The 11,744-nt window shown below is 49.0% G+C and overlaps 1 protein-coding gene across 6 annotated transcripts; it reads left to right on the top strand.

Moving 5' to 3' along the window:
- Nucleotides 1-10,554, top strand: LIN37 (lin-37 DREAM MuvB core complex component). Of its 6 annotated transcripts, none has more exons than XM_083512359.1 (10): nucleotides 1-109; nucleotides 812-866; nucleotides 1,092-1,167; nucleotides 1,629-1,679; nucleotides 3,117-3,146; nucleotides 4,089-4,174; nucleotides 5,068-5,234; nucleotides 6,495-6,644; nucleotides 9,203-9,276; nucleotides 10,351-10,554. In XM_083512359.1, exons 1-10 carry the CDS (start codon nucleotides 38-40, stop codon nucleotides 10,430-10,432), a joined length of 843 nt encoding a protein of 280 aa, XP_083368485.1. In that variant the 5' UTR covers nucleotides 1-37; the 3' UTR covers nucleotides 10,433-10,554. The 6 variants fall into 6 exon arrangements, with proteins under 6 accessions (XP_083368485.1, XP_083368486.1, XP_083368489.1 ...); XM_083512363.1 differs by having other exon boundaries at nucleotides 58-567; XM_083512364.1 differs by lacking the exon at nucleotides 1-109 and adding an exon at nucleotides 116-320.
- The last annotated feature ends 1,190 nt before the right edge of the window (nucleotides 10,555-11,744 follow it).

The raw sequence follows: 11,744 nt of genomic DNA, 5'->3' as shown, positions 1-11,744 counted from the left end.
CCCCGCCCCCGGCAAAAAGTCGCCTACAACTCCCAGCATGCAGCGGGCCAGAGGCGGTTTTTCTGCATTCGTGCGAACTGGCATCAGAGAAGGAGCGATTGGCAGAGAGGTGGCTTCTGCTGTTGCAACTGCGGGTGTTTTGCTGCTTCTTCGCTTGGGGGTGTCCGGGATCGCGCGAGGGCGGGGCGACGGGGAGCAAGGGCCGAAAGGCCAGCAGCAAAGCAAGCAGCAAAGTCCTTTGGTCCGGAGAATCGGGGACCGGCTTCTGCCCTCTCTCCTGGAGTCAACGCTGTCCGGCGCAAGAGAAGCAGCTCCGAAAGGTCAGCTGCAGCAGAACCGAAAGCCTTTCCGGCACCTTGGAGCCCGGGACGAGCTGGGCAGTGCAATGCTGCACGTGTGTCTACTCGGGAGTAAGCCCCACCGAGTTCAGTAGGGCTTGTTCCCGGGCAAGAGCGCACAGGGCTGGCTACCTGGCAGGAGCTTGGCAAAATAAAAATAAAAGATCCCAGAGATCCCGCTTCATCGATCACGTGAAGGGTCGGTAGAGAAAGAGGAAACTGCTGTAAGGTAAAAAGATAAAGCTGCTGTAAACACGGAGGCCAGAAATGTGCGCAAGAGGCGCAGTCTTGTGGCCCTTCTTTGCAAAATCCCATGCTTGTTAAAGGTACCCATCCTGCCTTTAAGGTATTTTCTGTTTCCCTCCTTAGTTCATACAGTATATCTTCCTATTTTGAACGTTCAATATCACTTGGCCATAATGCCTAGAATCCTCTGTATCAAGTGAGACGCAGGTTTATTTTTTCTCTTGCAGGGAACTGTGATTCTGGTAAACATGCTACACACGAAGGTGAAAACGGAAAAGCCAGGTAGGGGCGCTCTGAAAACTCTGCCACGAAAGTCAGGGGAAAGCAGCAGCGGCTGAAAGGGCAGTGCAGAAGTGACCTCATCATCACCAAAGCACCCACTGGGCACGAGGTTGGGGACAGCCGCTATGGAGAAAAAATAGATCCTATGTTGTACTGTAAAGTGGAGGGGGTGGGTAAACGCTTTCTGCCAGAATAATGATTTTCTCCCCTGCGGACCTTCCCCAGATCTAGAGACGGCCAATGCTCGAAACCGCCTCGATGCTGTGCTGCAATGCCTACTGGAGAAGTCTGAGGTTGATCGGTAAGTATTGCCAGGTTCTTTTGGGTTCAGGAGTAGGCAATGTATTAGCTTGCAATTTCTTATCTACCGTTGCCTAGAAGGAAGAGGCCTTAGATTCCTTGTGGCGTGCTTTGCGACTAGCTCCTTCTCCTGCAAGGAGTACAGTGGTACCTCAGGTTAAGTACTTAATTCATTCCGGAGGTCCGTTCTTAACCTGAAACTGTTCTTAACCTGAAGCACCACTTTAGCTAATGGGCCTCCTGCTGCTGCTGCGCTGCTGCTGCACGATTTCTGTTCTCATCCTGAAGCAAAGTTCTTAACCTGAGGTACTATTTCTGGGTTAGCAGAGTCTGTAACCTGAAGCGTATGTAACCCGAGGTACCACTGTAGTTGCTCCAAGAAGTGGGTCCTCAAATGAGATGCCAGTTTTCCCCCTCGGACACTAACATCCTGTTCCCCCTTTTCCTGACTCATCTCCACAGGGAGCAGATGGAAGACGACTCTGGGAAGACTCCCTCAGATGTACTCAGCAAGTAAGACACTCAAGCATTCCCTAGTTGCCTTCACTTGCCCTTGACTGCTGTACCATGCCATCAAATTTTTGGCTGTTGCCAAGGGCCAGCTCCTAGATAGCTAAAATAATATTGTAGCTATGTCTGCCAGCCAGGGAAAACTGGGGTGGGTGGAGGAGATTCCTGTATTGAAGTAGATGACCTGCAACACTAAAATTCTTTGATCCTGTGGTCCTGCCACTTTGGAACTAAGAATTGCCCTTCTAGATCAGGCCAAGGTCCATTTTGTCTAGTATCCTGTCTCCAGGATGCTGGGCAGCAAACAACACCATTCCCTTTATTTCTGATGGTTGGACTGAGGGTGCCAGAGTTGCCAGAATGGTACCCCACCCATGCACAAAAGCTAGACCTGCGAGAACTCTAGGTTTGCAGAAGTAAAATATGTTTTAAAAACTGCTGTGGCAGTGCAGAATGGTAACGAGCATACCTCATTGTTTATTCCCAGCAGAATAGGGTTGGGTGGATGAGGCTGATATTGTAGCCCCACTTACCTGGGAGTAAGCCCCATTGAATTCAGTAAACCCCCTATGACTGCACATGCCTCCTGCGTTACACCGAATGTGAACAGGTGGGCAAGACTTGCCCAGGCATATGTTGAAACTGAATAAAGGAAGGATTTCTCCTCCCCCCACCCTTAGGGGCCCACTTCTATTGAGAATCAGAATCATGCGTTTAGACAGTTGGCTTTTGTTTCCTGCTTCTTCTCTGGGTTTCTTTCCTTTCTTTTCTCTCCAAAGTGTCTAGGACAGGAGTCAGCAACCTTTTTCAGCCATGGGCTGGTCCACCGTCCCTCAGACCATGTGGTGGGACAGACTATATTTGGGGGGGGGGGAATATTAATGAATTCCTATGCCCCACAAATAACCCAGAGATGCATTTTAAATAAAAGGACACATTCTACTCAGGTAAAACCACACTGATTCCCAGACCATCCGCGGGCCGGATTGAGAAGGCGATTGGGCCGCATCCGGCCCCCGGGCCTTAGGTTGCCTACCCCTGGTCTAGGAGAATGGAAGGAACCTGTGAAAATGAGCCCCACAGCTTTGCCCTAAATATCCTAACAGGTTAAGCATATAACAATTTGCAGAAAACAAACAAACCTAGCTACTAGGTTTTGTGTGTCTGTGTTTGCAAAGAGGGCTAATACAAAAGATCTTAATTTGTAAAGTTGCCATGGGATATTTATTTTTATATAAGGGCTTTAAAAATGGTCCCGACTTCTACTGAAAGTCATGGGAGAGGAGTGTTCTTGGGGGCCCCAAAATCCTAAGAATGGTTAATCCTCTCCTGGGACCAGCTATCCTGGGGAGTAGGATTCCCCCCCTTTTTTTTTCCTTCTTGCTGGTGAAGCTATTGCATTCTGGGCAATTCCTAAATCCTCTTGCTTTGCGGTTTCAGGGACTCTTCTCCTACTGCCACAGGAAAGAGGTATGGTTCTTTACAGCGTCTTCCCCACCTGTTGATAACCATAGCATGGGAGATTTCAGATTTCACAATTCTTAGCCCAGCTGGTAGAACACGAGACTCTTAATCTTAGGGTTGTGGGTTCTAGCCCCGCATTGGGCAAAATATTCCTGTGTTGCAGGGGGTTGGATTAGATGACCCTCGTGGTCCCTTCTTACAATTCTGCGAGTCTATTATTCCACTGTACTCATTCACCGCAAAATGGCATTTAGAACTAGGCAGTGTGGCTTGGCCGGTTGATGCTCCTGAACTGGATTTCAAATGAGCAAGTTAAGTAAGCCTGTCACTCAAAATACACCTCCTGGAGGTTCTCTAGCACAGGTCTCTCATGCCTGAAACTATTGCTGCAGCAAACATCACACTGTCGGTTGTATCCTGTGTTAGTCCTACTCAGTAGATCCGTTGCCATTAATGGACATGACTAACTTAGGTCCATTAAGTTCAGTGGATCCTACTCTGAGTAAAACTGAGTTAGCCCTGTGTTACTTCATGGGCTCACACATTTTGGTTGGCTTTGTTGGCCAACTGTTGCTTGTATTTGCCACCAACACCATCCACTGACATGCAGGGGGAACTTGAGGAAAGGTTGGGATCTTGTGCCTGAGCACACACTGAGACTGAGAAGCAGTGCAGCTTGCAGTGCTTTAAGGCTTGCACTACGCAGCATTCCCATCAAATTTTGGCATTATGTGTTTTTTATATTGTAATCTTATGCTGTGAACTGTGCAGCATACAAATTTAATAAATAATAGTAATAATCAGCCAGTGTTAGCGGCTTTCAGTTTTAGTTGCACAAGTGATGCTGTGGCTTGCCCCCAGGGCTTGGAAAATGCCTCCAGGCCTTTCTGACACTTGTGCAGCGAGTCAGCCAGCTGCACAGTTTCTAAACGGTGGCATTGCTCTCAGGCCGTCCAGCCGGTTCTCTCACCACCGCCGCAAGAAGAGGAAAGAGACGGACGATGGATTGACGGAGGGTGGGCAGCAGAAACAGAGTGAGTAGAAACAGGGGGCTGATCCAGCAAGACTCCCCCGAAAGATGTGGTTGATCACAGAGTTGGCCGAATCAGGGTGTGGGTGGAGCCTGTGAGAAGGCCACTCCTATCCCGTCCTTGAAGCTGGCAATCCTTGAAGCCAGTGCAGGCTAGCTTATCTGAGCAAATGGGACACTGCCCCATCAACCTCATTCTGGCCTTAGCCATCCCCTGCCTCCTTCCTTACAACTGTTAAGGTCATGGCTTCATGTGTCATTGGCTCTGGCTTCACCTATTGTTACCAACACTGGCAATAATAATAATAATAGACATGTCTTTAATTTAACATCTTACATTAAAAACTTGACAGTACCAAATTATCGAAGGTTTTTCACCAAAGCCAGGCTAAACGTCTTTCCTTCTGCCGTGTTGGATGGCAGGTTGAGAGGAGTTCCCTACCAGGACAGACTTTGCTCGTGTGCTCAAGACATCGATTCCATAAAACATATTTTGCTGCACTGTGCGAAATATGAGCAAGCCAGGGCTGAACTGATATTACCCTTGCTGGTACCTTTCCCAGGAAAATCAGAGGCTCACCATGTCAGGTTCCTATTGGAAGACTGGCAAATGCTAGAACATTAACAGTGGCGAAGTTTTTAATCAGTGGTTGCAAGAACCAGTGATTCCTATCTTTAAGTCTGAACAAAATGCTTGTTTAACCTGAAGGTAGGCTGTCTGAATTGGGCATTGCTTTGTAACGATTTGTTGGGTCTCTGGACCGTAATAAAGATTGATTGATTGATTGATTGATAATAAATGGAGCCCTTAGTGGCTTCCATATAACCCCAAGAACCGGATGACATTTTTAAAGGGCTGCCTTGCAGAGCTGTGTCTTGCTGCCTTGTCCCCCGCAGACACCTATGTCATCAAGCTGTTTGACCGGAGCGTCGACCTGGCGCAGTTCTCCGAGAGCACCCCGCTGTACCCCATCTGTCGGGCCTGGATGCGGAACAGCCCCATGGTCCGGGAGCAGGAGCGATCTCCCAGCCCGAATCTGCCTGTCCTACTGGAGGATGAGGAGGTACTAAATAAGAGGCCCTCGCTTAGGAAAAGGTGCGGCAGGGCCAGTCCTCTCATTGGGCAGAGTGAGCCCTTTGCCACAGGTGGCAGACAAGGGGGAGGTAGCAGACTGGTATTCCTCCCCCCATCCGCTGCTGCCCATCTTGGTTCAGTGTGGCAGGGCCTGGCAAAGGTGGCCCAGAGAACTGTTACAGCTTACTATTACCTCAAGGGATCTAGGAATGCCTGTGCTACTACCACCTAATCCAACATCAAATAATATTACCACAAAACTTCAGAGGGGAAGGGTTGGCTGTGGTCGGTCTGGACTGACATTGGACAGAATTCTACCCGGCTGCCATGAAAACAAAGCTCACTCTTTTTGATTAATACTCTTTTGTGTGTACTGGCCAGGTTCAACATGTTAGGCCGCACCTTGGCTCAGCAAGACCACACAAATTTTCAGGCCTCCCAGAGAGGAGCTCACAGCCGCTTTGCTTCTGAGTTTTAAATAACCGATAATTTGCTGCCACCTCACTCTGCCCAATGATGAGGCCAGCCCTGCAGTGTGGCATAGTGGTTAGAGGTTTGGTCTTGGCTCCTGGCTCAGAGATGGAAAGAAGATAAAGTTCCAGCCAAAGAGGAATGGCTGATGAAGATGTTGGGCTATGCCGAAATGGCGAAACTGACTGGGAAAATCAGAAACCAGGAAGAGAAGAATTTTAAGAAGGAACGGGGGAAATTTATAATGTACTTAAGAGAACACTGTAAACAACTAAAAACTTTGGCAGGATTTGAGTGGTGCTTGTAATGTACGAGAAACTATGGGAAAATAGATTATTATTCTTTTAACAAATTAGAGAAAATAAGATAAGTACATGAAGGGGGGAAAGATTGACAATGGTAACCATGGAAGGGCAGAGGGAAGTCAAGCGATTCAGAGGAGTCTAAATGAGGAGGTGAACAATGTGTTTGAATTTAAATTTGTTATGTAAAACTTAATAAAAATATTTTTTAAAAAAGGTTTGGACTTGGACTGCAGAGGCCCAGGCTCAAATTCCTACTCAGCCCCCCACAGCGCCCAGTCGTTGCCTAACCGACCTCCCAGATTACATTGCAATCAGGAAATGGGAACATTCTCATGTATGCTGCCTCGAGCTGAGAAACGGGTGGTGTATAAACATAGGAAATGAATGGGGGGAAACTTTTTGGCTTGTCGAGTCCACAGTCGAAGAGATACTGAGCCTGTGCCTCTCTTCTTTCCCCGTGTTTTTGATCCTAGGGCGCCGAAGGTCTGAATGGGAAGAGCCAGGATGTGTACAAGCTGCCGCCTCCTGCTCCCTGCCACACAAACGCCGCAGGGGAACCAGTAAACCTGCGTATCCCATCCCCGCTAGAGCCCGAAGACAAGGCGAAAGTAGCTGCTGACACGGTCAGAGCACCCTAAAGCAGGGAGGTGGGGGAGAAGGGAGAAAAGGAGTGTGGGAGGCTCTGCTGATTTGAAGCAATTTATATTTATATTCAGGGACGCGGGTGGCGCTGTGGGTTAAACCACAGAGCCTAGGACTTGCCGAGCAGAAGGTCGGCGGTTTAAATCCCCGTGACGGGGTGAGCTCCCGTTGCTCGGTCCCTGCTCCTTGCCAACCTAGCAGTTCGAAAGCACGTCAAAGTGCAAGTAGATAAATAGGTACTGCTCCAGCGGGAAGGTAAACGGCATTTCTGTGCACTGCTCTGGTTCGCCAGAAGCGGCTTAGTCATGCTGGCCACATGACCTGGAAGCTGTACGCCAGCTCCCTCGGCCAATAAAGCGAGATGAGTGCCGCAACCCCAGAGTTGGCCACGACTGGACCTAATTGTCAGGGGTCCCTTTACCTTTACCTATATTTATACTCAGTTTTTTTCTGGGGGGACGCAGGGTTCGCATACCCCTAAACATTTTGTGAATCTAAGTTTGGCCTCTTTGAGGGGCAGTATCTCAATATGAGTAGGAAAATGAGAGTACCCCTAAACATTTTGTTTAGGGGGGAAAGCACTGTTCATATTTATATCTTGCTCTTCCTCCTGCAGGAGCCAAGAGCAGCAAACACATCCACAATAAAACAGTTTAAAAACATTCTAAAAACATTTGAAGGATCCAGTGAACTGTAGTGATGAGAGCTGTCAGGAAACCCCATTCCCCTCACAGAGCTGCAATTTCCAGGAAGTGGGTCTGACTGTGAAACCACTCTGTGAATTGTCGCTCTGGGAGGCAAATTGGGAGGGGGGGTCTCCTGACACCTCCCAGCATTAAATCACAGTTCCCAGGACTCTGGGGGGCAGCCGTGACTGTTTAAAGTGGCATGATACGGCTTTAAACGAATTGTGCAGATGAGAGCCTCAGCTGCACCTGCTGCAGAGTTAAAATCCATGGCCAGGCTAGCCAGCCATGTACTGCAATTCACGACAGTGTTCCCTTAGTTTCTGGACTACCTGGGGAAATTTGTAAGAGCTTGCAGTTTGCTCTAAGCCAGGGGTCTGCAACCTTTAAGACAAAAAGAGCCACTTGGACCGAAGGGGGGAAAAACTGGGAGCCGCAAAACCATTGCAACAATTAAAACAGTGAGGAGTGTCGGAGCACACAATGCGCCTCCTCCCCTCGCTAGTATCCGCCCCGGAGCCGCAGCAAAGGTGTAAAAGAGCCACATGCGGCTCTGGAGCCGCGGGTTGCTGACCCCTGCTCTAAGCAATATTGAGTACTGTTGGGTTTTATTATTGAGACTGGGGACTGAACTCTTCTTTCTCCTTATCATTGCACTAGTATGACATCTCAAATTTGCAAGCTTCTTTTGAGCTATGTGGGAAAGCTGAGTACTGTGTAAATAACTACAAAGGCTGAACAACCATCAACTAATAGTTACTGAACTAGAATTTTCTGGCAAGTTTGATTCTGTTCACTAGGGGCTCTGTCAAGACCAGGGATTTCCCGCTGTTCACATTATCTCTCTTCCGCTCCACCCTTTTTACATGTGTGTAGATAAGAGTTGTCAACTGAGGGTGGCATTTTATCTGAAATGGACGGCAGCCAATAAATATATAGGAAGCCTTATACCAACCAAAACATTGATCTCTGAAGCTTAGTATTGTCTGCTACTGGTGGCAGCTGCACTCGCATAAATACACAAATTTTACACGTGCAAATATTGAATGTATAGGCCATTTTAAACATTTCATTTCTTTTAACAAGTAAAGATACCGTATTTTTCACCCTATAGGACGCACTTTTTCCCCTCCAAAAATGAAGGGGAAATGTGTGTGCGTCCTATGGGGCGAATGCAGGCTTTCGCTGAAGCCTGGAGAGCCCCACCGCCATCCCGCTGTCCCCTGACTTGGTTAGAAGGCTGGCGGGGGGGAGATGCCTGCTCCTCCCCGTCGCCAGCCCCGCAAACTCGGGGGACAGTGGGGAGGTGCAGCACGCCATCCCGCTGTCTCCCGACCTGGTTTGGAGGCTGGCAGAGGGCTTCCCCCTCCCCCAGCCCCGCAAGCTCCCAGAACGATGCCAAAGCTGCACGCAGCTTCGGCATCGCTCTGGGTCACGTTCTGGGGGCTGGGGGAGAGGGAAGCTCGGGCTTCCCCAGCCCTGCGCCTGGGGGTGGGTATAATCTTTTTCCCCTTTATTCCCCCCCCCCAAAAAAATCTAGGTGCGTCCTATGGGCCGGTGCGTCCTATAGGGCGAAAAATACGGTAATTATTTAAAGTCAACGGACTCTCAGCATGTTGACTGTGATTTCCGCAATAAAATATCTCTGCGTTTTCATTTTATCCAACTAAGGGGGTTACTGCATCTTCATTTCATTTGCTTCTTGGCCTTTGGATAGCTTTTGAGTTGATTGGGTTATTCTGCTTGCCAGGCCGCTGTGTCAGCCCTACAGGGCTTTAGGCCAAGCAGAGTGCTGACAAAATCCTCTTTCTTTCTCTCTTTCTTTCTCTCTCTCGCTCTCCCCCCAACTCCAGGCTTCTGATGCCGTACCATCAATGTCCTCCCTCATCTACAAGAACATGGAGAGGTGGAAGAAGATCAGGCAAAGGTAGGATGCTCGGCTCTGGAAGCAAGGAGGAGGAGGGCAGGAGGCAGAGAACCTTTTGCAGCAGAGGCTGGTCCATTAAGGCAAACTGGGGCACTGCCCCACAAACTGTGCCAGATTCATTTATGACCATCGTCCTTTATTAAATGTGTTTAGCACCCTTCCTTGGTAGATGTCAGGGTGCTTCATGAGCATCTACCAAAAACTCAAAATACATAATAAAAACAGGAATGAAATAAACCCATAACTGCCCCTCCTCAGCACTCCCACAAACACATTTTCAGTGATATAGGATGTTAGCCAAAGGCCTGGTTGAAGAAGAATGTTTTTGCCTGGCACCTAAAGGTGTATAATGAAGGTGCCAGGCAATTTAGGGTGGTGCAAGCTGGTCTCCCACACAGGGCACCAAGCTGAAGGGACGCCAAATAACAACACCTACATACGGGTATAGAAAAAAATCAACTGTACCAAAATGAATTATTGTGAAAATAAGAAGGGGGGGATTTTGTCCTCCCTCAGGGCACCATATTACCAAAGCCACTGCCACCAACTTCAGTCTGCCCTCAGCCCAGCCCCTTACCTGCCTCCCTCCTTACCTGCGGCCAGTCAAGGGAGTGGCCCTGGCTTCCTCTCCTTTGATACCTGTAGAGCAGAAGAGCTTTCCAAACTCTGTGTCGCGACACGTTAGTGCTTCGGTTGCCATGTGTAGGCGTGCTTGTATGAACGCTCTTATAAAGGGTTAGTTTAACCTCCGGCTTGCTAGTAAAACTGAATTACCGTGTCATGAAACGACGCATGTCTAAAAAGTGTGTCACTGACATGAGAAGTTTGGGAAGCTCTGCCATAGAGCTTAGCAGGGAGGAAGTCGGAGACAAAACTAGAACTAGGTAGCTCCGCCCACCATAAGTCTCTAGCGCCACCTACCATTGGTCTCCCCGCCTTATACCCTACCAGCCTCAAGGGGCACCAGCAACTGCTGTTTGTGGGGATCGTGGGAAACAACTGATCTGAGAGAGCCATGGGTACAAAGAGACATACGGGGCTGTGTGGCTGACTTGTGGCCTCCACTATTCACAGGTGGAAAGAGGGATCGCACAAGAACCAGCTGCGATACTCGGAGAGCATGAAGATTCTGAAGGAGATGTACGAGCGGCAGTGAGACACATCTGACTATAGCCAACAACCTTTTGTAAATCTCCCCTTCCCTGGAGCCCTTTGCCTTGGCATTAACTGGCTTCAGTTTTATGGAACAATAAACACAGTATTTGGAATAGGTCCACATATATGTGTATATATCCGTTCCTTGGAGCTGAGGAGGACCCACACAGGTAAACCAGGATGCTATGAATTGTCAGGAGGTGTTGATAATCTGTGTGAGGTTGGGCAGCTTCTTCAGACCCTAGACTTGATTCCTTTGTCCCCTTGGCTCCCCCACCCCAAGGCTGCCTAATGAGTCCTCTTAAGGCGGAAAATAATGTAAAGAGTTTTCTGCCTCATCAAGGATCTTCCTTAGCTCTAGTACTTACCTGCACCCTCTGTTCTTCTGACTTGCACTTTGATCTTACCCTCTTGGCCATGGGTAGGCAAACTAAGGCCCGGGGGCCGAGTGCAGCCCAATCGCCTTCTCATTCCGGCCTGTGGACAGTCCAGGAATCTCTGTTTTTACATGAGTAGAAGGTGTGCTTTTATTTAAAATGCATCTCTGGGTTATTTGTGGGGCATAGGAATTCGTTCTCCCCCCCCCCCCCAAATATAGTCTGGCCCCCCACAAGGTTTGAGGGAAAGTGGACTGGCCCCCTGCTGAAAAAGTTTGCTGACCCCTGCTCCTGACTTTTCCTGAGTACTGGCTTCATCCTATACCCCCTGGCTCACCTATAGGCGTGGTTGTGAGGGGAAATAAGAGTTTCTTGGAGAAAAGGTGGGCTTTTTGTTGTTGTTTAGTCGTTTAGTCGTGTCCAACTCTTCATTACCCCATGGACCAGAGCACACCAGGCACTGCTGTCTTCCACTGCCTCCCGTAGTTTGGTCAAACTCATGCTGGTAGCTTCGAGAACACTGTCCAACCATCTCGTCCTCTGTCGTCCCCTTCTCCTTGTGCCCTCAATCTTTCCCAACTCCAGGGTCTGAAAACTCCATGGACAAAGACAACTGGCATATAAAATGTGGACTAAAGTAAAGGTAAAGGGACCCCTGACCGTTAGGTCCAGTCGTGGATGACTCTGAGGTTGCGGCGCTCATCTCACTTTATTGGCCGAGGGAGCCGGTGTACAGCTTCCGAGTCATGTGGCCAGCATGACTAAGCCGCTTCTGGCGAACCAGAGCAGCGCACAGAAACGCCGTTTACCTTCCTGCCTGAACGGTACCTATTTATCTACTTGCACTTTGACACACTTTCGAACTGCTAGGTTGGCAGGAGCAGGGACCGAGCAACGGGAGCTCACCCCATCGCGGGGATTCGAACCACCGACCTT

The sequence above is a fragment of the Podarcis liolepis genome, assembly GCF_965112155.1.
Source record: "Podarcis liolepis genome assembly, chromosome: 7".
Taxonomy (NCBI): Eukaryota; Metazoa; Chordata; class Lepidosauria; order Squamata; family Lacertidae; genus Podarcis; species Podarcis liolepis.
The sequence above is the reverse complement of the archived record's forward strand: the minus strand, read 5'-3'. Positions and strand labels throughout refer to the sequence as shown.

What these genes read in the sequence shown, in the direction of transcription:
- LIN37 (XM_083512359.1), top strand. Translation starts at nt 38, where the DNA reads ATGCAGCGGGCCAGAGGCGGTTTTTCTGCATTCGTGCGAACTGGCATC. An exon ending in GAGAAGTCTGAGGTTGATCG is followed by an intron (nt 1,168 to 1,628) that starts GTAAGTATTGCC and finishes TCATCTCCACAG; the next exon opens with GGAGCAGATGGAAGACGACT. An exon ending in CGAAAGTAGCTGCTGACACG is followed by an intron (nt 6,645 to 9,202) that starts GTCAGAGCACCC and finishes CCCCAACTCCAG; the next exon opens with GCTTCTGATGCCGTACCATC.